This window comes from Athene noctua, chromosome 15 (genome assembly GCF_965140245.1).
Source record: "Athene noctua chromosome 15, bAthNoc1.hap1.1, whole genome shotgun sequence".
Classification (NCBI taxonomy): Eukaryota; Metazoa; Chordata; class Aves; order Strigiformes; family Strigidae; genus Athene; species Athene noctua.
The window spans coordinates 17,859,776-17,887,489 of record NC_134051.1 but is presented as its reverse complement, the minus strand read 5'-3'; the positions used below and the strand labels follow the sequence as shown (position 1 = coordinate 17,887,489).

General features: G+C 35.9%; 1 protein-coding gene across 24 annotated transcripts in view; it reads left to right on the top strand.

The window, feature by feature from the left end:
• Positions 1 to 27,714, top strand: part of RBFOX1 (RNA binding fox-1 homolog 1) — a 957,841-nt gene that overhangs the window by 341,002 nt on the left and 589,125 nt on the right. For all 24 annotated transcript variants that reach the window (XM_074918958.1, XM_074918956.1, XM_074918994.1 and 21 more), the window contains one exon: positions 15,202 to 15,249. In XM_074918958.1, the coding sequence (XP_074775059.1) occupies positions 15,202 to 15,249 (48 nt within the window). The remainder of the gene's footprint in view (positions 1 to 15,201; positions 15,250 to 27,714) is intronic.

The window sequence follows — 27,714 nt, the reverse complement described above, 5'->3', positions numbered from 1 at the left end:
GTCGATCAAATCTGTTTACTTGCTCTACCATCAATTGACTAAAATTGCGGTCTTCCCGCGTTACCTGACAAATAGCCGTCTGGGATGTACTCTGCTTATCTGAGGGATTTCTAGAATTGACAGTGTCACCTAACTGTTCAGATATTTAAGCGTCTTAGAATTTTGTGATTGCAGGTTCTCAGCATACTTTTGGAACGTTTGGGATCTGCCATACTGCGTGTGACTGGAAGGATTCTGTCTGCCTCGCAGTTGCGTAAAGATAGCTGCAGCCCTGATCCGACTCGGAGTTGCGCAGCTGGGAATGTGTGCTGCACGAGTGTGTGCTAATTTTATTCTCCCCCAGAAAAAGCACGTCTTTTTTGTCTCTCCTATTGTAAGCTTTGTCCCTCACTACGTTACGGGGGGGGGGGGGATTAAAAAAGAACTCACAGGCTGAGCAAGGACTGTGGAGAAGCTTCACCTAACCCAAGAAGCTCCCAAGAAAGGGAACTTTTTTTTCCACAATGATGAATTTGGTGAGTTGTTTGGTTTTTGTTTGGTTTTTTGTGTTTTTTTTTTTTTTTTTTTCTTTTGTTTGTCCTTTTAGTTGTTCAGGGCAATATTTGGAATGTAAGCCTTTGGTGCAAGGACTTGGCGTTACTCTTGTTCTGTGTTTGTGGTGGTTAGTGCAACTATGACAACAGGTAAAGCTGAAAATAGGAGCATTACTGTAATTTCTTTCTTATTAACAAGTGTTACAGTACTTTTGTTGAATATGGAAACATTTCATCTGTATTTTTAGGTTATTACTCTTGAACCAGGAGGCCTGTTCTCCCTTCTCGCCCATCTTCAGCATTGAGTTTATACAATTTCTCTGCAGGCCGTTCTGCTACTTCCTTTTCTTACTGACAATTTAAATATACAAATATATACCATACTCTCTTGCCTTTCTCTCCTTCTATTCCATTGCATACAAACATAGCTTTGAAACTCCACTTATTACTATAATGTTGGCTGTGTATGCATTTGTTTCTCTACATCGTGTCCACACCAAGGTCTATCTGTAGGCGTGTACAACTCTTCTCATAGATGAACATGCCTTATTCTCCTGCATCTCAGTTCATGATGTTTGTGGTGTTATTCCACCCACTGTTGGTCGTGGGGTGTCACTGTTGGGCTCCTTGGGGTTGATGTTGATTATGTAGAACCTGATTGACTTGTTTGTACCCCCAGCGCTCACCCATGTACTGACCCTTCTGTGTCACATACAATCTGGTTATTGGTTCAGCTTTATGCTGGCTCTGTCCTTTCTGCTAGGCCTGATAATTGCCAAAAGCACTATGGAAAACTTAGCCTACAGCAGCTTCAGAGATTAACAGGATGGTTTAGTCTTTCTCTGAGCTTTTACACTGGTACTTTTTTATTATTACTTGAGTGTATCAAAAGTGCAAATGCAGTTCTTGAGGTTTTTCCTCACCTTTCAGAAATCTTGTGTATGACTTCAATTTTGAGGGTCTACTCTGCAAATTCCCTTGTATGGAATGTTCTTTGTGAACTTGGAGCAAAAAGAAGTTTCCCAGAAACACTGGGAAAGGTGTTTCCAGATGTTGGGCTACAGAAACTTTAGCTTTCTGTCCTTGTGCAGTCCTGCTGGATCTCTCAGTCTGTGCTTTTGGCTCGCAGTCACGTACCCTGCGGGCTCCACGTTCAGGATGTCAAGAGTTTCTGCATCGGTTGAACTACAGGGAGTGTTATCATTCTTACTGTCATTACAGCCTCCTTCTACCCTGTACTGTTATTTAAATACTACGTTTGGATATTATATGTATTAGATTTTTATGTGGTTACTGAATGGTGCATAAATTATCTGTGATAACTTTCTAGTCAGATCGAGAATCTGAAAAATGTTTCATGATCTTTACTGGTCTCACATATGAAGAAATCAACCTGTTGATCAAAACGTCCCTCTGTACTTTTCTTTTTTTTTTTTTTTTTTTTTTATGGAGTTCCCTTTGCACTTTGACGTTCTTTAAAAGTAGCAGTCAGTTGCTGATAAAGTAGTTGCCACGAGTGACAACTGAGAATACTGTTATTTTTGCTTTGGAGGATACCAGATGGGAATTATGTAAAGTTAACCGAAGCCTTCAAAAGACGTGCACATTTGTGTAGCTAATTTAGCAAGTGCTTTCTTGTTATTGTTTCGTTTTTTTCAGCATTGCAGGAGGTCTGAGGACAAAAGAAGGAGATCACGTATGCTTCATCTGTTGTTTGATTATAGTCCTCTGGAGTCTTTGATAATTTTGATATGGGCTGACTTGGTCTTTTGAACCTTTCTTCATTAATTAAATTTTAAATCTTAGCAGTCTGAATGGGCCAGGACAGACAATATTTTGTGGAGTAGATCTGATGCAGAATCCATGTGTTCATCTGGAATTCCGTAGAAAACCTTGAACTGGATCTGCTTTTCTGAAGCTAATTTAGATCTTTTGAACATCAACTTGGTGTTGGCTTTACTCTATCATTAAACTATGTTAAGAAGTGTTGTTTTTTTTTTTTTTTCTGGCCTGATGTAGTGAACAAAATCTTAGTAGTTGGAAAAATATCTGGTATAATTTACTAAACATTATCATTCAGTTATCATCACATGATTTTATAGAATGTATTTCTCTGGCTGCATCATTAATAATCATTAGGCTCAGTTATAGGAATTATACTGGAAATGGTGATGGTGGTTTTCAGTATTTGTACTGTAAAATTAACCACAGTTTTAGGTGTTATTTTGAACATATTAAAAACAATTATGTCACTCCTTATTTAATCAGTTTAAGCAGTCAGAAATCCAGGAGCAGCAAAAACAAATATAGTTGGTGGGCATTTAAACCTATAGAAACAAGGAAACAAAACTGGTAGCAAATTTTAGATTTTATTTTAGCAGATTTTATTTTACTTGAAAATTCTTCATTATTGATCAGTTTTACTAAGTATCTTTTAAAACATATACTAGTTATGACTGCAATTCCACAGCATTCCAGGAATTCCAAAGGGAAATAACTGCCTTTATCAGGATTCCTTTAGGTAACATTGGTCATGCTAACAACTTTCTGTTTTGCTTTAATAATGACATTATTTTTACTTCGATATTTATAACACTTCATTCATGAGAAAATAGATTATGCAAGAGAGAGTTTGTGAGACTCAAATGTTTTGAGATAACTTTTATATGTCATATGTTTAAACAAAAACCTGAAAGTAAGACTATATAAAGCCAGTGACCAAAAAAAGTCTCTTTTCCCAATTTTATAATAATACACCATTAATAATTCTAAAAAAAATCAGAATTTCCAGCAAATTATTTTATAAATGCATTTAATATTTTTTATTTTGATAAAAATATATTTTGTTCTAACAACGTAAAGCCAATTTAGGATCCTTTCAGTCTTCAGCGAGGACTGAAAAGCAGTTAATTATGTTTGTGTTTAAGTATGCGTGTTTCAAAGAGTATCAGCTTTATTTTAGTGGAAGATACTACTATAGTTGTTTTGTGTTCAGCTATGACAAGATATAATAGTGCTTTTCTTTCTGTTCTAGACGAGTATATATAATGATTTTCTTCCAGAGGATGTATTAGTGGTCTTGTAGTCCTGTTTTTACTTGATAAAAGCGTAGCTATAGCAAATGAGAACTAGGGGGCTCAGTGTTGATGCTACTGAATTTATTGTTAAAATATCACTCTTCGTTTTATAATACTGGGTTAAAATATATAATGAAAATACCGTTCTTTGTATTTGATGAGGGAATTTAAGCATTTGGTCTTACTGTTACAAAGAATCTGGACTTTAATCTGTTAATTATATGAAATGCATTCATGCTTACGTTGTGTTTGGGATCAGCACATTAAAGTCCGTCAGTACACTGCGGTAATCACTTTGATGAAGTTAAAACAACTTAGCGATGCCACAGGACCTCTTATTTCTTGTTTGAATATAGTGAAGATACAATTTGATTTGGCACTTTGATTATCATTTAAGTTGCGGTTAAGATTTCAGCCCTGAAATTTGCCGAGAAATCAAAGGAAAAATGCAAGTTTAGTGTGTGTGAACGGCTGTTATCAGTGTTTGTGATTTGATACCCTTGTATAAATAAAATCAGAAGCTGGTTAATTGGCAGGATAGACCAGCTAAAGCATTTTCTCTGATTTGGGTTGTAAATAATTTTTCTTCACTTACTTAGCACAGTTTGTTAGATGGAAAAGTTTCAGCCTATTTATGTTAAAACAGTGATTCTTTTCATTCTTTTTAATACATAAATATTATTATAATTAGAGCGACCCCCAGTAAGTTCCTTGCATCCGTAAAGAAGAAACACACACCTTATGGGCACGTTGTTTGCCAAGTTGACAAGCTGTATATAGTACTATTAGTCAAGGCACAATTTTTTTTTAATAGATTCCTCCCCTACCTTAGTGAAGAGTATTGGATTTTACAGTTCAATGGGTATTTGGTTGTTATCATTCATGTGCTCTATTATAGTTATTGTTAATGGTTATATGAACAGCAAAATGGGAAGCATATATCACCTGTCAGCTTATGCTCTGTGTCCCCTTCTTGGGTTAAATTATAGTAGGATTGATTAGCCGAAGCTCCTCTAAGGTTCAGAATTTGTGTTCAGTCTTCATAGAAAAGTTTCGGTATGTTAGGATCAGAAATTTTAAATCGTTCTTTCCAAAAAGTAAATTTAAAAAATTTACCAGATGTAATAAAATTTACCAGATGTAATAAAATTTACCAGATGTAATAGAAGTGTCCTGGTTTATACAGAAAGAGGGAGAAATATGTTTTTCTGCTATAATGTGATTCTAACAAGTTTTTAGTTTAAGGGAAATGTGTGCAATTATACTTACCATGGGCTGAAAATAATTCATCAAGGAAATGTTCTGAATTCAGGAACAGTGCCATTTGTGCTCCATCAAAAAAATTGGGTTTGATGTAATCAATTTTTTAGCTCTTGAAACTGATCTACAGGCTCTATTTTACTTTGTTTTAAATTGTGCAGCGTAGATACTATTCATATTCACGCTTGGATAACTTGAGGAAACTGGAAGTAAAACTTCCTAAGAAGCACAGAGGTGCGTATTTAGCCTATAATGTAGAAAGAACATATAAAAAAATGTAATGTGGAGTTTAGAGGTGGGTGATCAAAGCTCTGATGTACTTTTTGTCCCTCAGATTCCTTTGGTCAGGCTGAGTTGGCATTTCAGAATATGAAACAGTTTATTTTTTGTGGATGTTTTTTTAAACAATAATGCCATCAGATTTGATAAGACAGTCTTTTAAATAGAATTTTGAAAGAAATACGGCACTGGGTTTTTTTTTCCTGGTTCAATACATCACCTACTTTATTAATTAAACTGGAACATTCAAATTTGATGAATAATTGAAGATTATTACCAACAAGACGAAGGATTCTCCTTAAGATTCTTGGTATGAATTCTAACATTTGAGAGAGACACCTCTCTAAAGCGTTTTAAACAGTGGTATCATTGTTCACTTTTTTCACTGGTGAAACGAATATCTGTCGATGTCTGATCAAATTTTGATTAGCAAAATAAAACCAAACCAAAGGATGCGTTCTTCCATATCACGTGTATTTAAACAGTGGAATTGTAATGAGATATTTCAGAGGGCAAAAGCATGAGGAGTTTCAAAACTAGATTGGATGAGTTTATAAAATAAGAATCTCTTGGTTATGAAATGGCCTGAAGCGGCTATTAGCTCAGTGTGCACCTCAGCTGCTTGCATTTAGAATTTAGTTGCCGTATCTCTGGCTTGCTACACGGGGGTCTGAGGTAGAAGAGTACTGGTGTGTGTACATGCATTGCACAGAAGACTTTATACACTATATTCCCTCAGCCTTTGCTGCAGACTACTTTCTGACTGTCGGCCTTCTGTATCGCTCCATTCCCAGGGCTCTGATTCGGGCCTTCAGGAGTCAAAGCGTGGTCTTAGCAATCAGTGCCTCAGAGAGAGTGTAAGCGCTTCCGTGTGAGACGTGGTTTTAAGGGAGATGAACTGAACTTATCCAGTATGGTGGAGAGCCTGCAGCCTAAAGCTGAAGGCTCAGCTCATCATCGGTGCGTTTAAGCAGAAAAGCTTTGTGTTTAGACATGAGGGAAGATGAGAGCTATAGAGGTTCATTTGAGATTTCATTCCTGTACAGCTCCTAAAATTCATAGTATGATGCTTGATGCTTCATTCCTACTGGATTTTCTCCATTGAATAGATGACTTAACCTGTCTAGGGAGTGAGAAATTGCAGATTATGAGACTAATAAAGATAATAACCTTAGAAAAATAGCATTTAGATGGCTAGGTTCTTCCTTTCATTTCTCTACTAGTTTTAGAAAAGGAGGAAGAAAATAGTTTTCTTATTTTTTTTTGATGGATCCAAATCCATTTGTAAATTAACTTCTTGTTACACTGACCTTTTGCTTTAAGATTATTTTGGCACCTCTCTCTTCCAAATGCTGTAGCTCATTTCATGCATTCATCCTTCATACACATCTTTGGGGGGAAAAAAATTGCCAGTCTGTATGTACATCAGTTTTAAAACAAATACAGTAGCTATTATATTTCAGTTGTGTCCCGAAGTATCTTCATATACTGTACAGTATTACATAGAGAGATCAGCTGCACTCCAATTTAAAAAAAAGACGAATTATTAGATATTATAAAGCATCTATTGCAACTAAGTAACCAACATTCCTTGTTTAAAAAGAAGGTTAATTCCTCAGTGTACGTTAATCCATATACAAAACCAGAAAATCTATGGTCACAATTGGACAGGGGTTTTGAGGATGAAGGGGCTGAAGGGGCGTTGTTTTTTTGTTCTGTGGGGGTTTTTTTTCCTTTTAATTTGCTACTGGTGATGTGTCTCTTGACCAGTACTGAGACAGGATTATCCTTCTGAAAAAAGATGCCAGCAAAATTTGTTCCCAGTGAACCTGTTGTTAGTGCTGATACAGACTGAAGCATGTGTTTGGGGGAAAAATAGCCAAGAAGAAGTAGGAGAAACAATGCTTCATTTGTTTACTTACTGCAAAAGTACATGTATGTTAGTACCGAGGCACTTAAATGAAAAGTAAGCACTTTGAATATCAGCACACTCATTCAGGAGAAGAACGTGTGCGGGGGATATTGGGCGCTGATCAGTTTTGAGCAGTAACGCATCCAATGCCACGGAAATTTGTCTCTGTTTTCCTTAGCAGGGTTCACTTACGGGCTGTCTTAGCTCCTTTGTATGTGCAGCGTGAATGAGTGATACTCAGCAGCCTTTCGGGGCTCCTGTGTGACCAGTATCTTTCCGTCTATGAGGTTCCTAAAAACATTTGGGAAATAAATGGGTTCTGATGTCTTTATCGTAGTATAGCTTGGCAGATATTTCAAAGGAAACTGGTCTTGGATACCCTACACTGGGCATAGAAGAAGGAATCGCATCTCAGTCACGTTCTCTTGCCAACAGTAACAAAAAGATGTGACTATTGGTGGATAAGAAAACAACTCAAAGCTGTGGCCATTCTAAATTTTACAAGCTTGCTGCCCGAGACTCTAGTTATAACTAAATTCTTTATTTCTCCTGGATGTTAAAGCAATAGGTGTCATCCTCAGAGCTTCTTTTTCATTTGCTCATGGTAAGAGTAGTCCTTCGGATACAGTCTTCACTCATGCCTTTGTTACCACATTCCGATTAGTGTAATGATGCAGACATATGACAGGAAGTTGAAATAAGTTTCCATATGTGAAGCACCAAATAATTTGTGACCTGACTACTTGTCACACTTGTGAATAGGTAGAAGCTGAAAAATAATAAATTTGTGATTGTTGTGGGTTAACCCCGGTAGGCAGCTAAGCACCACCCAGCTCCTCACTCACTCCCCCTCAGTGGGATGAGGGAGAGAATCAGAAGGGTAGAAGTGACAATACTTGTGGGTTGTTCATGCAGGGAAGCCTTATTTCCAATATAAAGTCATCTTTTGCTTTTTTGCTCAAAAAACCACGGTGAATACATAACCAGTTTATTATGAACGTAACTGGTTTTACTGCTTGGAGATAGACCTTTTATGACTATATATTAAAAACATAAAACTCAACCTTTTGTGACTGAATCAAAAGTTTAGTCTAATATCAAAGGAAAAAAAAATAATTCACAGAGACTTAGTTTTCATGGGCACCTACTTTCTTAGTACTGCAGTCATCACACAGCTTTGATTAAGGAATTTCTTTCCCGACAGTGTAAGCTTGAAAATTTGCTCCCAGTTAAAATGTATGTTTACTTTTTATCAGTATGTAGCCCAAAAATGACTGAACTCTCTGTTCAAAACTTCCACAAAAATCCTCTTTGGTCTTGAAGTCAGTTATTTTTGTGAACAGTAGACTTAACTGAAATAGTTTTATTACAGATTTATACTCTGTGTCTTCAGAGTCCCCACTCAAAAAACATGGGCACCTTTCCCAGCAGCAACTTCAGTATCTTGACTTCACATCATGGGTCCTCCCCATCTCAGCATCCTCAGATCTCTTTGAGGTCTTTTAACAGCTGCTGTAGTGGCTGGTTTTGCAAGTAATGTTTCATCTTTTCCTTTTATTCAGCCGCTAATTTATGAAAAATGCAGGAACATAATAACTAGTGAGCTTCTATTTCCCTGTCGGATGTGGCTGAACTTAACAAATATACTCTAAAGGCGCTGAGGTACATGAGGTACAAAATAATTTTATAGGCTTCTTTACTTTTAAGAAACCAGGCTAAAAAAAGATAAATTTCTCCTGGAATCCAGTTGTCCCCTTATGCTGTTGTTAATTTGAAATCCTAAACTGCCAAATTAGATTGCTTTCTATAAACATCGCACCTGCACTTTGGGTATGTGTTGCCAGTTGTCTTTCTCAGCTTACCTAGTGTGTAGTCTGTGTCGAAAGCACACTGGCAGCTTTATCAACAACTCTTCGTCAGGAATATGTATCGATCACGTAGATTTCAGTGGCTTAATATATACTCGTTTATGTGGCTATTGATCTACTTGACACCTAAGGGGATATTATTAGATAAGTAACATTTACAATTTAAAAAAAAAATCCGTTTTACCAGTTTAAAACTACTAAAATTTACAGTTTTGAAAATTCTTGTGGTGGTTAACTCAAATTTGCTCCTGAAGTAACACTTTTTTTTTTTTTTTTCTTTCCAAAATTATTTAAAAATTAAATATAATGAGATTTTCAAATGATTCTCTGGAAAATTGCACGCAAACTAGAAAACAGAAGTTGCCTGTGTTTTCCCACGTTGCATCTGAAACTGAAGATGGATTCAGATGCAATTGTGTTGCTTTTTGAATTGAGCGTGGCATATAGAAAAGGAGTTTCAGATTTGACCTGTAGATCAAAATGATGTTATATGTAGGAAAATTAAATGTTTTTGTGCTGTTCAAACTGATAACTTTATCTTATATGAATTTGAAGGATTGAAAATTATTTACTAGCCCCTCAAATTAAGTTTTAAGCTTATATTTTTCTAGGCTTCAGAAACAAATTCCTATAGATACAGCTAGATTCTTCTACATGAAAGGTTCATGACTTAAAATTTTTCTTTTCAGAAAATGCTACATATTTTTTTATGTTATTTTGTGCCATTGTGATGATCTAAGGACATTGGCAGAAGATTTACGCTCGGGTAATTTTGCATCATTGGACTAATTAAAACATATGTTTGGAGAAAATAGGTGAAAAGGCTTGTTCTCTATGCTGTGGAGAGATGTGTCTTTGCATCTCGAAGTATTTAGAGTGTAATTAAGAGAAGGACAAGTAACTTATAAAGCTGAGGGAATGAAGAGGAGAAGAAGTGGGAAAATTTCATACACAGCAGTCCATAAAGCTTTATCAGCAAGCGGTACCTGTTTCCTCAAACAAGTTTTATTAATGAAAAAAAGGCAAGCTTTTTTGGGTAAAAAAGTTTTCAGCTCTTGACAGCCTTGAAAAGTGTAAACGAACATAAGCAAAACACTAGAATCAGAAGAAAGAAGAGATTGGGTATCCGCTTACACAGCCGGATGGTGGGTGGGTATGTGGGAGGGCACACACAAGAGTCCCTTCAAATCTACATTAAAAATACAGCAGTATTTTTACAAGCAGTAATTTTTTTATTATAAAATTTGTCACTTCAGTTTCCAAGAGTTTTGTAAACCTTCCCCTTAAAGTCTGTCTACTTTTAGCTAGAAGCAAGTAAGCTCCCCGAAATCTTAAGCAGCTTGGGTTTAAATTCCTGTCGGATGGATTTCCTTTTTGACTCCAGACAAACAACCATAAGACAAAAGAAAAAGGTGCAGATGACCCACTCTTCCCCCGGTTCGTGGTTGTAGGCACAAGCTTCTGTTCGTCCAGAAATGTTCGTAAATAGAGATGAAGCTGCTGCTTTGATAAATAAAGCTCTTCTCTTACATATTTCACATTGCACTGTTGAAGCCATTAAAATCCTGGAATTGGTTTCTTAACTTAATTTGATGAGGCTTCTGCATGAGTCCTTCATTTGCTGAGGACAAACTTAGTAGAATGTCACATTCTGAGGTTTCCTTTTTCATTTATTTTCTTCTTCAGTAAGTATTACTGTGTGCTTAATTTGTTCTCTGGGATGGATAAAATACAACTCATCTGAAATTCAAATGAATTTTTCTGCTGGCAGCCTGTTTGTTAGCAGTAATAATGAAATATAATGGCTAATGGATAGTGAAAAAGATTAAATATTTTCCTCAATAATTCAGGGCTTTGATATATTTAAGCACTTAATAAAAATATCCAGAAAAATAAACAACCTAGAATTTGACTGTGAACTTTTAAATTTTATATACATATTCTTGTTTTCTTTACCATCAGGTTACCTTTATATATGATTTAGTCATTAAAAGGATTCTGTTTCACTTTTAAAAATTCGAAACCTGAAACAAAACCCCATACCCCTTTTATTTCTAAACCTACTGGCTTTGGATGAAGTTGGAAACAAGTGTTGTGAAGACATCATTTGTATGAACACTTGCTGGGATGCCAAGATGTGTCAAATACCCGACCAACCTGGTCAGTGCAATGGATTTCTCTTTCATGGGAAGGTTGAACAAGATTTTACAAGGTTATTTGCTTCCACCTACTGACCGTTCTCGATATTACAGACAAAACCAATTCTGGATATACTTTAATAAATTCCAAGTCTCATCTTTCTTCCTTCTGATACAGGCCATGGAAGTAGCGTGTGTACATATGAATTCTGTTTGCCTTTTATATTTCATAAATTTCACATAAAATGTTAGAAATTCAAATACTGGTTTTGAACTTTTTTTGTGATGTACCAACGTTAAAAGTACCTGATGTATTGTTCAAACCTATAGGATTTTACGCTTGCTTTACAGCAACGGTGCTTCTTAATCTCGACTACTTCATACAGTTGGGAAATTTGCAATACACATACTAAAATGACAGTGCTTTGTCATTCTGCACTTACAAAAAGTAGCACAGATGTCTCTCAGAGAAGAACATTTGGATTTCTTCCCCTCTTGCTCTGAGATTGACAGATGATTCATTTTGATAATTTTCTTTTTAAAGCTTAGTTTCTGTGTACATTTTTTTTTTCTTTAAAAGAGGTCTATCTAGGATGTAGATGATGTATACTCAAATATTTATATATAAATATTTGATGAAACCAGTAACTTCACTAGTTTAAAGAATTATAACACTAATTGTTTCAGAAAAATTGGTTTGTTTTGCTTGGACAATTAACGGCTGAGATATGCATGCACGTCCCTAACATGAAATACTCTTGTCAATCAAAGATAAAGTCTGTCTGAGTTCAGTTACCGCTGCTAACCAACATAGACTTTTCTAGAGACAAGAGATGTACAACAAGCAACTCTCATAACTGTTTCTACAGAAGTGACAAATTACTACTATTGTTTTTAAAAATAAACCTGTTGCAAATTACAGTTCATTATTCAGCTAAGAAATGATTATTCAGCTAAGGATTTTTACTGTACACATTTTTAACTCCTTCCAACTGGTTTAACCCCTTTGGGCTGAGGATTCTTGAATTAGTCCTTCTTTAGGTGACGTGTCAGTATCCTGAGTTATGTTTTATTAGAGTGTATGGATTTGTGAGGATTTCATTCGTTGATAAAGGAGAATCCTGTTCAAGAATCAGAATCATAGACTGGTTTGGGTTGGAAGGACCTTAAAGCTCATCCAGTTCTACCCCCCTGCCATGGGCAGGGCCACCTTCCACCAGCCCAGGTTGCCCAAAGCCCCGTCCAACCTGGCCTGGAACCCTTCCAGGGAGGGGGCAGCCACAGCTGCTCTGGGCAGCCTGTGCCAGGGCCTCACCCCCCTCACAGGGGAGAATTTCTTCCGTAGATCTCATCCTTCGTCAGTTTAAGGCCATCACCCCTCATCCTATCACTATATGCCCTTGTAAAAAGTCCCTCCCCACCTCTCTCTCCTGTAGCCCCCTTAAAGTACTGGGAAGCCTCTATAAGGTCTCCCTGGAGCCTCCCAATACCAGGAACAGTAAAATAACAGTAGACACGGATTTTTATTTTTTTTTTTCCTGCCCTTGTGCAGAAGTCTGAATTCAGGTCTCTACTCTTGAAGACATCTATCTATTTCTTTACCCCAATCTGACTTCGATAATTTCAAAGGTAACCCAATACTACTCTTTCTTTCTGGCTTCAATATCCAGTACTATTGAAACAATACATAATGCAGTTTTCATTGCTGATGGTGCAGTCGTTAATTTCTAAGAGTCTCTTTCCATATCTTTAGATAGAAAACCAGAAATACGAAATGAAACGGTTGTCTAATGTTCAGGGATAAAACACAGAATAGAAATGAGGTCATTTGATTTGGAGCCTGTATCTTTTCCCCATGGCTGGTATCAGTTAACTTCCAAGCACATCGTCTCTTTAATTCCTGATTTGCAGCTGGATTGGCCTCAACTGTTTTCAGCTGAGCTGCATGCTTAATTTTGTACCTTTTGCCTTATTGGTTGTAGACAACCAGAAATTGTGGATTTCGGTTTATCTAGGTAAAACTACATTTTTAATTCGCATTGAGTAATGAATGCATAGGAATTTAGGTTTCTTAGCAACTTCTTTTAACGGGAAGTAATGCTGGCAAAATAGCAAACTAAAATCAAAGTAAAGTACGTAGTGGAAGGGATTTGAGTACTCGTATGTCTTGAACAAGGCATATTCATCCAACTGAGATTGAATTTTTTTTAGTAAAATCTACTAAAGTACGTAGTGGAAGGGATTTGAGTACTCGTATGTCTTGAACAAGGCATATTCATCCAACTGAGAGTCCGTAATAGCTATGACTAGAATCGGATAGGAGCTTCTTTATTCTGCATTCAGTTAATTTAGGTCAGTACGTGAGATAGAGCCACCCTTGTCCTTGGTAATATCAAAAGAAATGATTCTTTTTTGATTAACCAATAAATATGTTAACGAACATTCCATTATTTCAAGAGGGTGACTTAGGGCATAGCTAGCAGGTGAAGAGAGGTGGTGTTTATGAAGTTTGAATTCATTGCTCTGAGGCAGAAAGCTTTTCAAGTTGAGCTTTTTTTCCTCACTCACCAAGAAAATCTGACTATAAATACCCAAATAAGCTCAGGAATTCAGCCTTGTAGGCAGAGGTAGTATTTCCTTATCCACCAAATGGCAGGAGAGACATGGTGAGAGACTGGCTGGCTGCCGGTAAGTCACACATGAAAGAAAATTTGAGTGTTACATTTCCAAAAAGTACAGTCTGGTCCCCACGAAAAGTATTTTGAATATAAAGAGTATCTGAGGTATTGATTCGTACATGAATTGTTAAAGATTTTTGTTGGTAATATGCTGCTTAAGAAGTGACAGAGAACTTAATATCCCTAATGAAAACGTATTTAATATAACTTCCTGTGAAGGAAAGTATTTTTTTCAGGAAATATTGATTCCTCTTACTTGATTGAATGATTTAATTTTTTTATTATTTTATTGGTATATGGCTTAGGAAAGAAGTATTTGGCATTGAAATAATACTAGTCCTTCATTTAAGATGAATAGGCATGTAGTTGTAGAAACACAACTTTTTTATATTATATTTTAATTTTTAATAAGAGCTGCTATTAGCTCTCAACCTTACATTTCTAGTTTGGGATTTATGTAGCAAGTAACTCTAGCCAATAATTTAAAATCCGATGAGAGCAGGTATAGCTTCAGGGAGAGGTTGGGGAAGGACTTTTAACAAAAAATTGTCCTTCAGCTCTGTGTTATTTTTTTTCCAACAGAAATCTCTTGACTTGCGGTATGTGAACTAAATTAACTTCCAAGAATACCCTCAGTAGGAAAGTAAAGTTGAAAACAAAAGAAAAATCATAATATATCACTTGTCTATAGTTTAGTGACTCGAGCTATATTTGGCTTACTCGGTTTCCAATAGTAACATGTTGTACAAAGGGATACGATGAAGAAGGAAATGCCTTTCGGACTATAATTTTTGTGATAATGATGATCTGCGTGTCTTCAGGTCTGCTGACAAAAATTCAAAGGTTCAATGAGAGTCGAAATACCTTAGGAATGAAAGGAACATGTCTTGGGTGTCATTAGGTTTAAGATTATTTATTTGACTCCTGAAGAAAACGTAAATCCAAAATGTGTGTGTGTGTATGCATGTGTCTATATGTACGCACATACACAGATGCATATTTATATTAAATAGATGCTTGATTATTCTTGCATGTTGCAGTGAGATTCTGGCGTAAATGTCTTCAAGATATCAAGTCCTAGTAAGCAATCTTGACAACAGGCAGAAGTTTGAGCAGTTACTTCCTTTCAAGGTTACCTTTATATATATTTTTTTAAGCTGCCATCACCAATTAACTACACTGGCTGGCTACACTATATTGAAATAGTGTTGGGTTTTTGCGATGTTGCAATCCTGGGTTAAAGTTTCTGCTTGTAATAAAGTTTAATAAACCTTAGAGCCATAATACTAAACAGTGTACGTTGAAATATACTATATACACAAAACCAACAGTTTAGTCCAGTGTAATAGGTTGAAAAACTCAATTTTCAAACTTCGATGCCCTTTTTTCATCTCAAGTTATTCCCACAACGCCAGTCAATATGCTTTGTGACATAGTTTTCTGTGTTTCTCTTCAGGATACTAAAGCAGAGTGCAGTTCCTGTGTAGAAACTGAGGACAGAAAAGTAAGTGGCTTCTTTTAATGTATTTTTTCAGGCAACTCTGTTAAGTGGGGTGGGATTTTTTGGTTGATTTTTAATTTTTTTTTTAAATCGTGCGAAATTAATTTGTGGTGTTATGTTTTACGTATGTTTTAGAACATTTCCAACAGCAACTTTCCTAATGTTGTATTTTAACTTCAATGGAGACAACGTAGTCTTACTTTATCGAATATACTTCAGTTGGAAATCGGAGTGACTGCTTGTTCAGAAGGGAATTATAATCTTAATTTCAAGACATGAAGCTATGAACAGTTTAAAAGGCGATTGCACTTTCTGTTCTTAATTTCCATTAATAACAAAATTATTGTGTCATGTCGTTAATGATAATGTTGGCCTACCATGTTAAATATTTGGAAAATAGCAAGATAAGGACTGCTTTTTCTTGCTTTATAAGCAGTATCTTTAATACGGATTTTTTTTTTCCTTCTAAAGGGTTGATGTTTAAAAACGTTTATCTTCTATTATTTCCAGTTTTATATTTCGTGAATGAGTATAAAATGTTTTCAGCTGTGGTCTTCACCGTGCTAGCTTTTGCTTTTTGAAACAGTACGTTACGGCATGTATGTTTGAATATACTTGCATAAAGTTACATTTTTAGCAGGAATTCTTTAACTGAAGTCCTATCAATTTCTGCTCTAAAATGAGCGATGCAGAAAGCTGCCTTCTAGCAGTAACAGCATGATACCCTCAATTTATGTTTTGAAACAGTACGTCTTTATACTTAATTTAGCATTAGTTTAGCTGTATTATAATGGGTGATACCAATGCTCTATTACTCACTTTTCCAAAAATCCTTTTGTTGTTTGTTTTTGTTAAACTACTTTTGGCTACTGCATCTTTCCATGAGCATTAGTGAGCTCCTCCTGATTCAGAAAATAGCTGTCAAGTTCTTTTTGCTATAAAAATGAGCTTATATTAAGCAGCATTATACCAAAGGCACTTCAGTTGTTCACGATAGCTCAGATTTTATAAAACAATATCCTACAAGCCCGATATAAAATGCTACTGAAGTTAATGCAGGAAAGCACAATTCATTTGCTTTGTTGAGATACGTGATAAAGGTTCTTCAGAATTTCAGTGATATTCAACATTTTCAGGAAAGAAGTGAGGGAATTATTTTCAGCTATACAGAAACATATTAAGAATTCAATTAACGTACTAAACTGTGAATGGAACTGGAAGAGAAAGTATGCTGTATCTTAGAGACCAAGCGGCTGTTACTGTTCTCCGATTGTTGAAGTCCTCGATACCAAGATAGGTTGAATTTCTTGCATTTAAATTAAGTCAACACCAAATGTCTTAGTCTGTGTATAATAGAACTAGCTTATTGTAGGAGAATTAGAAGGACAGTAAGCATACATAGGAGATTTTTTTTTTTTTTAATTTAGAAACATTTTATCACAAGGCTAAAAAATACTGTAAAGCTATGTTTAACAATGCTTTATGTTACTGAAGGCCTACCAAATTAATGACAATAGGAACAGTAATTTTGCTGGGTTGGTTTGAGAGTTGAAACATAACAATTTCCTGTGCCCGCCTTATCCTTGTTATTTGCACTCCTAATGCTTTTCCAGTTCTCTAGGAGGGTTAAGGGGTTTTTTTTGTTTGTTTGTGTTTGTTTTTCCTTTAAAAGCATTTTAACAACCCAAAGCATTCTTGCTTTGCATCTCTTTTCTGTCACTGCCTTCACGCCTTCCCTAAACTCTATTCTCCTGTGTTAGTAAGTTCTGTTTTATTTTTTTGTGAATTTCCAAATTATCCCGCTTTCCATTTTTCTGCTTCCTTTTCTAAGCTTCATAAGTGACAGATCATGCCTCCTTCTGTCTTGTGCAGTTCCTTCCACTTTTCTCTCAAGTATTTTGCACACGCGTAGTGATCTGAATCAAAATTAACCCAGTTAACGTGCTCATGGTAAAAACTAACCAAGAAACAAAGACTTCACGTAGAAGTATATGCAATTTCACAATTTTAAATTGGCAAAAATAAATATAAATCCAGTTTTAAAGTATTTTCTCACTGAAAAGAGTGAATTTAAAAAAAATATACATATATATTTCTACTGAAATTTTAAAATTTGGAGCTAGAATCTAGTTCTGGATTACTCAATCTGTGTACTGTGTCACTGTGTCGAGTAGTAACTGAGTTTGTGGGAGTGTCAAGCACATGTTGTCATTTAAAATCTCTGTCATCTGGTATTACTGTGAATTCAGGTTCTGAGCTTTTATAAAACTGTTCAGATGTTTAAATTCAGGCACATGTTGTTTTATAGCATGCTAAGATGCAGTTTGGGGCCTTATTTCTAAACACCAAAATCTGCCTCTTTTTTTAGTGTGAGTAGCAGCTATTAAAACCGCACAAACCAAAAGGTTCTTTTTATTACTTAAATAATGGCAGAAGTTGTCCAGATCCTGATAAGCTTTGGACCGCAGTCTTAGTAATGTATGTGATGTATTTCTTTTTCCTTTTATTGCAACTTTCCTTTTATCTGGCAGATGTATCAGCCTGTTGCCAGTAAACTGTTTTGGCGTGTTTTTTCCCAGTGTTTTATGATCGGATGATTCCTACCTCAGTATAAATCGTAGGAGCTGCATATCTGATGCTTTTTCTTGGCCTCAGCGATTGCTCTGAGTGGTTTCCTAAGGAGCTATCTTTCTTCAGTGATGCAGGCTATCAAGACTAACCCAGCTGTCTGACCCCAGAAAGGGCCACCTCATCCAGTGCAGACTATGCGATCTGACTTTCTGAGACGGTGCGCGTCCTAGGACTGAGCAAGTGAAGTGAAACGGAAGAGCATGAGATTGCTTTATTCCCGTGCTTTATTCCCGTGCTTTATTCCTTCATTGGCTCTCTTCCCTCTCCCCATCTTGCTCTTATATACAGTGGCATGAAGGTGAGGTGACAGTCGCAGGGTCTCCAAACTTACTGTGAATCCTGGAGAGCCCCTCTCTTTTTGTCTCTTTCTCTCGATGTATCATTAATTTTGGAGACCTGGAGGTTTTCAGCATTGTAGTGCTGAGTGCTATGAATTTCTCATCCTTTTGACTCTAACTACTGATGCATACGGACACATGGCTGGAGGTTTACAGACTCTTCTGTGATCTTGCCTCGCTAATCCCTGAGGTTAACAACAGACATGAGGTTTGCTGGGTTTTGGGTTATGGTTCGTTTTCTGACTTGCTGAAAGTACTTTTTTTTTTTTTTTTTTTTTGTCCAACGACGACAATCTGTTCAGTGCTCTAGCTTTCAAATGCAGAAACAGGAATTAGCATAAAGAATTGCCTAGCAAACCCCTAAATTTATCTTCTTAATTTTTGTAAGCATTTTCAAAGAACAGAAATACAATAAATGCCTACCATTATTACATGATAAATTTAATCTTTTCTCTGTGTTTGGTCCCAGAACGGAAGCTTAAGTGGCAGATTTACTTTACAGCCCAGGGATATAGATTACCAATGACCTATGCAGTGATCATCAAATAAAAAATACATCAATCTTGGTTAATAATAATGCATTGTTTCATGTTTATTGAAGGCATAAATTAGGAACTGAATGTAATTCATAGAACCTGAAACATTGTAAATAAATGTTTTCGTTTCATCTAGGTTGAAATCAAGACAAACTACTGCAATTAGGACATGCGTCATTAGTATCTAATAATTTGCACTGTCATAATGAAATATACTACTAATGAACTATATCATTAGTAATTAATAGAAAGTTTTCCCAGTTAACAACAAAATATAAAACTGCAAGGTGCTTTTTCTTGCAATCTTTTATCCTGAAGTTTCTTAATCTCTAACTTCTGAAGTAGAAATGTATGTAACCATGGCTGAAGCTTTGCCTGCAGGTAAACTCGAAGTTCAACTTAATTATTATTTTGAAATCTATTATTCTGTAAATGACAAAACAGCATTTAATTAACCCAAACCATTTTATCACTCTGCTCTTTCTCTCCTTCCACTGTTACTTTAACTTTTTATGTAAGATTCTACTTATATTTTCTACAAAAATAAAAGCCCTCAGGTTTGAGAGTAACAGGTGACAAGTAATCAACAGTCCGCTGTAACTGGCATATATTATTCTGCGTTATTAAATTGCATTTACCATTGCCAGCAGTGGACCTGTCAGTGTATGTACTCATTTCCTACCTGATCAATATTTTTCTGTGTTTGTCCCACTCAACCCTTTTTTGTTTTAGTCTCACACCTTCATTTTGAACACTGCAGTATTTGATGTTCGATGAATCGTGTGATCATGGCAATGTCTCAGCTTTGCTTTTCGAAGAAATAGATGTAGAAACATGACCCTTAAATTTTCACAAAAAAAAAACCCTGTTAAAAACATGCAAATGTATTTATTTGCAAAGCGATTTTTGTAAAAACGCATTTATATCTAAAGCTACTCACATCACAGCTTGGAATTTGAGTCATAATTTCAAAGCCTGTGATGTTTTTCAGCATGAGGTTTTGCTCTTGTACGGATGATGACAGTTGCGGTTTTTTCCTTCTACCCATGTTTTCTAGTGGAACTCTGTGTGCTGGGGGAAATCTAAATGGTTATGATTGAAGAGAATTAATAAGGATATTGTGTATTTTGCCAAGATGGAGATGATGTGGATCCCTTCAAAAACTTTTCAATAACTCTAGTCTTGGTTTCCACTCAGAAAAGACTTGCTAAAACGTAAAGCCTTTTTTTTTTTTTTTTTTTCGGTTGCTCCTACACTGGCTTCATCACCTCCCATTACCTGGAAAACCTGCCCTTAATACATCTTCCTCATCTTTTATTTAATCAGTTCACTTATTTATTTGGTCTGAACAATTCTCTTGGTTTTTTCATATGTTTATATGGGACTTTCATAGAGCAGGAATCTTCAAAAATACAACAAAAAAAAAAAAAAAAAAAAAGGAACTGGAAATAAGATTTCTCCCAGTCCTGCTTTGTCTTTGAGGGCTGAACAGAGCACAAAGGGAATACTTTTTTTTAATTAACTCTGCAATTGCATTTTGTCATATCATCAAATTAATTCATGGCGATGCTGTGAAACCAAAACTCTCATATGAAACTATACTCCCCCCCCACCCCCTCCCTTTTATGTTTCCATCTGAAATGGAAAATTGAGACATTGAAAACTGAATGGAAAGTTAACTTACAATGACCTTTCTGTGCTGGATAACTTTGTTTCAGCTAGTTTTTACGGTGCTAGGAATGTTTTATTCTTCAGCTTTGGCTTTTAGTTTTTGTTTTATTTCAGCTTGCTCTGTTTAGTAATAGACTCACTTTTGCTGTAATGTGCAGTGACATTCTCTTCAGTATTCCTTGCAGGCAACATAATGCTGACCGTTAACTAGCAGCTAAGTGTTATTAGCTTGGTGGCTCAAGGTCACTCAGGATATCTTGCTTCATTTTCTGTTCTTGAGAAGGAAAGTAGCTCATGGAGAGAACATTTTTGAGATGCATCTTGACTTTAAAATTTACCACTTCTGAGCTCAGAGTGCAGAGGCTTTATGAGAGTAATAGACTTTATGGGTATGCATTAGGCCAATAACACGATAGGTCAGTAAGTTGGAAAATTTCCCTGTAGTAGCATAATGTTTCATAACTCGCTATTACCTTCTGTGGGATATGGTATAGGCAGTAATGCCTTTCCTTTTCTGTGCCTGCTGTGGAAAATATTTTATAATTTTTTTTTTAGTACCTTCTGTCAGAGGATCTCGAAATACTTCACAAACAAATTAAAAACACCTATGAGGGAAGTACTTACATTTATATTGCTCAAGTTACATATGGGGAAATGGAAGTGTGAAGGGGAGACATTAGGCAAGGTTACAAAGTGAGTCTGAGACAAAATGAGGAGAAAAAGAAATAGCATTACAAATATGTTTTGCCTATTCTATGGCTTCTTGAAATACTTTTTTTTATGATGATCATGTGAAAATGTTTTCCGTGAAAGTTTAAAGGAAAAATTTGTCTTCTTAGTAGGAAGAAAATTTATCCAATTTCTTTAATGTTCTTCAGGTTACTGTGGGAGGGAATTAATAAGGCTATAAAACAGTGCAGAACTTTACAAGCATGTAAAGGGACTGACTCGACTACTGGCATCTAATACGTGGATATATTTACATACTGTTTCCTTTCATTGTAATCCCTTTTTCTGATGTTTAGGAACTTCCTATCAGTGAATAGGAGTAAGTGTCATTTTTATTCTCCTGTGAAGGCATTGTGCAATCTGCATTGTTCTGTAGAGTTTTGAGATGCGTTTTTCCTCACAGTAAAAGAAATTAATTTTCTGATGAGGAAAGATCACTGACTCCAATGGATTGGTAAGGAAGTGTCTAGATGGTGTTTGGATATAGATTTGGAGAAACCGAAGGAAGTTTTGAACATTAATGAGCCTTCTGGTGTGTACTAGAGTGAACAAATTATTCCTATTTCTTCTGCCTCTTTAACCGTTGTACAAATATTAAGGTGTATTATTGAACCATTGTATGATAGAACCACATAGCGGGTTGACCACAGAATTCAGAAACAAGGGGGAGTCACCCAGAAGTGAGAATAACAAGCTGTTCCGAGAATAGTATCCACCTGTCACAATGTGCCAGAGGTTTCCACTGACATCTCGGCTCCTGTAAGTCAGATTTACATGATGCTTCTTGAATCTTCCTCAGTACGGAGCTGGAAGCTTTCAAAAATTCCGCGAAAGGGTAAAATTATTTAAGGCGTGGGCATGTTTTCTGTTGGTTGTTTATTACCAGAGAAGTTGCTTGAAATTCATGGCTGACTCCTCCACAGTGGTTTTGATTCGAGATCTGTTGGACTCCAGAAATCCTACAACTCGAAGCTGAATCCCCCACATAGTCTTAGTCATTTAGGTATTATTTTTTGTTACGCAAGTTACTTTTAGTCATATTTTTTAAATCACAGGGTTTTCCTTTTCCCTTGTTTAGTTTATGTTCTTTTCAAGTAAAAACGCTCGGTATGGAAAAAGAGGTAGCTGAAATTTGCCCTAGAACCTAACACGCAGCATTAGTCAGCCTAGTAAATATTGGCAATTCTAATGTGAGGAAATACTCAGAAATCCAGTCCGTTTCCTGGCATGTAGCTTGACACAGTGCAAAGTCTTGTTGGAAAGTTTCATAGCGTTTGAATGATCATAATGTCAGTCCTATTACTGCTCTCTTGTTCTTCCCGTCACTGACATGCAATTACGGAATTTCACAACTGAAGTGATGACAATTGCGCCTCTGTATGTGTGTGCGTCTATCTTTCCTCTTAATCCAACTCTATCTAGCAATCTGTAATTTGATAAAGTGGAATTGAAATGACAGGCATGACAGAAGTGCCAAAACAATAATTTGACCTCCCACTGAAGTGTCAGCGTGTTTGGCTGCATGACTTTTACACATGCTGAATACACATAAGGGACACAGATAGTATATTTATTATGCTACTGTACCTGTTAAAGCAGATCGGTAAAAAAACCTTATTACTACATTGTGTCTTTTTGCAAATGTGTTCCATCTTTCACTATTATATTTTCTATCCCTGTACTACTGCGTGTAAACATGGTTGCTATCGCACATAAATTATCTTTATTAGGAGACTTTTTTTTTTTTTTTTCAGATCTACATTTTGAAGGTATTTGGGTAAATCTTGAAATTGTAATTCCGTGGCTGTGTAGCAAATTACTTCTTGAAGAGACTATTAATTCTTTACTTTTAAGGACAGCTTTTTCGTATTATTAAGCCTCTTGGGGGAAGGTGTCAAAGAATGAAGGAAGAACCATATAAAAGGTACACTCTTTCTTTTTCCAAAGTCCTTTAGTACTGATGAAATACTTAGTTCCCACTCATACAGAGTATAAATGTAATCCCTGTTACAGATTAACCTACGTTGTAAAAAATTTTATTGAGGGCATCAGTCAGCAAACTGGCAAATTCTAGTTTCAGAGTATGCAAAATACAGAATATAAAAATGTATTTTCTGCGGTAGCTATATGCTGATCATTTCAGTTTCATTTGAGAAAAACCTGGAATGAGTGACTTGTCAGTGAGCAGTCTGAGTAGTCGGTAACGTTGAAATGTCAGCTTTTCATTGAGGTAGACTGGAGTTTAAGATATCCTCAAAATATTTTTGCTTGAAATCTGATTCCGGTCTAAACCCAATTTAGAAGTTTCTAAAAAGGATCCGTGAGCACACCGAGTTGTAGTGTTCTTTATGTTCTCTAATATACCAGTTATCTGTTACCGTTACATATAACAAAGGAAATAAATAACCTCTTTTTTTTTGAAAAATGGTGCTAATTTTTATCCTTTCCTGTGACTAGTAGTCATGCTTTTCAGCTCATATTTTTTTTCTAGCCTTTTTAATGCTTTGGCATTAAAACATGCCTTTATCTACTTGTACATTCACAGTGATGTTTGTGTTACGTGTATTTAAAAACTGGAGAGCAATCACAATTCCTTTTGAACGTCCTCTGCTTTGAAATAAATTGCACTAGGTATATGACAACTTCCTACTCATAACTCTTAAAAAGCACATTAAGCTAGAAATAGCATTCTGAAATATCTAATAGATTTATATAAATTAATAATAGATTTTATTTTCACTGAAGTAAGTGTATGCACAAGTTACTGTGGAATATATTCATATGTACTGTACCTGCATTGCGTACAATGAATTATATTTCACCTGGGGACAAGGAAAGGAACAGAAGAAAGAAACTTTTTGGCTTTAATATTCAGCTAAATGTAAAATTAAAATATTCAGATTCTGGTTTAAAAAAAAAAAAAAAAAAAAGAACCAAAACCCAACAAACTAGTGGAGAGGGAGAACTTAAGTCTGATTTGATGCTAATTATCTGTCAAAATTAACTGAAAAATAATTCATGAGAGACTAAAACCTTGTTGAACTTTTGACTACATCTGGCCATTAAGTTTTCAACAGGTATAAAAACACAGAGGGGAATTGGCTTTCTGAAGTTATACAAAAAAGGGAAAAAAACCCCACAGATCTATTAATATTAGCACGCTGCGAATGGGAACACGTCTTGGATATTCTATTTGTGAATTAATAAAACTTAGCAGCAATGGGGCAGTGCAACTTTTTCTATTATGTGGTGAAACATTTCCTTTTAAAAGCTGTCTGTTTTCTGGTAGTCTGAGCTTTTCATAACCCGCATGCTACTGCATCAGAAAGTTATACACGACCTTTAGCAGTTACGTTAGCTACATAATTTTCAGTTATTAATCTGACCTCCCAGATTCTTTGCAATGTGCTAGATATCAAGGCTGAATGATGCAAGGGCAAATGACATGGATTAAAATAAATTGATTATACCTCAGCGTGTAATTTTATATTGTATATATATATGCCAAAGAGTTTAATGGTCATTGCTGCTTTAGAGAAAAAGTTCCAAGTTGACATTTCCTTCCCTATCTTCTTACTTTTTAATAAGGATGTGGGAGACTTCATAAAGAAGGATAGAGTTAACAGTAGGTACCGATGGATCACCTTATTTACAGATACTTTAGTGCTGACTGTCAATTATGTTGGCTAACCCCAACGGCTGGAGGGGCTGAGTAACAAGGAAAAGCACTGGGTTTCTTTTAAGGGCCTGGTTCACTTTGTCGCCCACAGTTTCTAGGAGTGCCCCTGTAATAAAACCACTGAGGTGGCAGCACTTTCAGACTGCGACCCTTCGTTATATTCCTGCTGAAGCTTCTTGGGGTTTTGAGGGTTTTATGGGACCTGATCTAAAGAACGTTGAAGCAAGAGCCAAGTCTTTTTGACGTGAACAAAATTTTGTCTCTGTGTTTGGCAAAACAGTCTCAAGTCAGAGATCTTCCTTCCATCTAACTTTGTGTCAACCAACCCAAACCTCCAGCCACAGTCATTTGTTTTTATAGATGTTGAATTACATATCCAGAGAGGTAACTACAGAAGAAGCTGGGGTCCCTACTACTGATGAAGGCTATCAAAGCCACTATACTTGTAATGGTTTTGCTTTTTAAATATTTAAATATTTTTTCCTCCCTCTTTTCTAATGCCTTTTTATGCTTTCACTGCTTGGAAAGAATTCAAAGGCATGTTAACCAAAACCATAGTTGGACATTAGAGAGACCTTTATTTAAAATAAGAAATGCATCTATTTCATACAAATCCACTAGAAATTATGTGCTAAACAACTGTTTAAAAAGCCTGTCTTTTAGCAGCAGCTAGCAGAGGATAAAGGGTTTTTTTGTTTATTTTTTTGTTTTTTTTTTCCCTAGGCTTGTCCATGTGCTTGGTATGACTGCATTTGGAGACAAACACCATGTCATGCTGTACAGAAGTAGTGAGAGGTTTTGCCTTGCAATGTGATAAAGTTGCTATAATGTGAACTTATGTGCACTATATTAGAAGCTAGGGCTGTTTTTGTAGACTCTCCAGCATAGAAGTTGAGCAGAGCTTTGCCTGTAACCAGTTGCTGTTTTGACTTTTTTAAACTCTCATGTTGAATTTGCCTTATGGAATATTTTAGAATTCCTAGAACGGGGAAAATAAATTATAGACTTTAATTAAGGATTAAAAAAACCCTTTTTGTTTCATCTGTTTGAGCTGTGCCACATGTTTTTAGCCACTATCTATTTTAGCAATCTGGAATTTCACGTTGGTTTTGGATACAGGAAAATAAAGTATCTCTGTCTCACAGGACGTTAGTAGTCTTTGATAAAATTGTTTAACATTTTATCTGGATGAACTTTTTAAAATTTTTAAAGTTAAGGTCAGTTTTGGGAGAAGGCAAAGGGGAAGGAAAAAAGGTGCGTAGAATTCTTCTTGGCTCTGATTTTACATACTTAAATAATAAGGCTGAGTTTTAAAGTGCGGGGCATTCACCTTAAGTCTTTGTTACAAGCTGTCATTATTGCCTCGACTTATTCTTTCTGCGTTGGGGAAAAAAGTATCATCACTTCATTGAGTGAGGTGAAATCTAGCTGTGATTGCAATAAATGTAGTAGGTCAGTATTAGCCGGGGTTTGGAGCAGAAATACACAGCAGAGTAACTCCTAAGAGATCCTTATGTAATGAGGCCACTGTGGGAAGCCACTTAGTGTTCTGCACTCATAGAAAATCAGAGAATTTATCCAGCCGGTAAGAGTATTTATTCTTGCATAAAGCTCCCAGATGGCAAAATTTAGAAAATCTATACTTTTCTTACTTCTGTTATGCATCAGGCTTGGTGATATGCTTCTTATTAGACAAGTAATCTTCCAGATGTTGTTTCATTAAACTGAGGTACAGAGACATTTTCCATTAATTTTCTATTCCCAAGTTCCAGGCAGTGCATTAGGATTTTTTTCGTTAAAATTGCAGGACAGCATTTCATATATTAAGTGATACACAGATTGCACATTAGCTGATTAAATTTACCCAAAGAGCATTAATAGAACACTTGCAACCTTGTCTTTTTCAGTTCTCTAAAAGATAAAATAAACAAACGTACAAGTTGTTATTTGTAAATATATACAACTTCAGTGGTTAATTCAAAATTTTAAAGAATTACAAACCTTCCTAAAAGAGAAAATACAGGGATTGAGCAGCCCTAAAATAAAGTCTTTCTCCCTGACTCTGTGCGCCTTGGTAGTAAATCTAGTAATACTAGGATGTATTGTGTGAACTACATTGGACTGGGAAGGGTTTATTTTCCTTACAGAAACCTCAGTTCTTGGAAGTACATGCACTTTAGAAGGTCCAAAAGCGTTAAAACCTTTCTTTTCCTGGCTGCAAACATGTCCATGTGCTTCGCCACAGAACTGTTCTATTCCTTCATTTTCCTTGCAGTAGAATCAAAAGCCACTATTGACTTCACAGGTGTTTGAAAGAGATGTTCCATTTTTATGAATTATCCTTAAAGAGCCTTACTGCTGAAGTGGAATTCTAGAGGTTATGTATTTCTCCATGAAAAAAAAAAAAAAAAAAAAAAAAGGAAATATAACCTCGTTTATAATTTCCTCTATGTCATTGTAGTAGAATTTGTGTTAAAATAAATACACAACGTGTTGCTATATAGGAGGTTGCAGTTGCTTTCTCTATTTTTAATCAGTATACCTGACGGCCTGATTTCAGGCTGGTCTTCTATGGTGTTAAGCTTGCATAGTCCAGTATACTCTTCCCTGAAACTACTGTGTACAAAACATGGAAATGGTATTTGAAATTTTGTGTGGAGAACTTGGTGCAGGCACTTGACTGTTCTTAATCGATGGAGAGCGCTAAATAACATCCCTTCTGTATCAAAAACTGCATCTCTGTGGCAAGTTTTAATATCGAAAATGGAAATCCTTTTTGCGATTGAACTGCATATTCGATTCTGGCATTTGTTTTCATTATAACCAGCAACAAAACGTTTCTTATGGAAATAGTTAGGAATATTAGTTATTAAACATTCCCTCT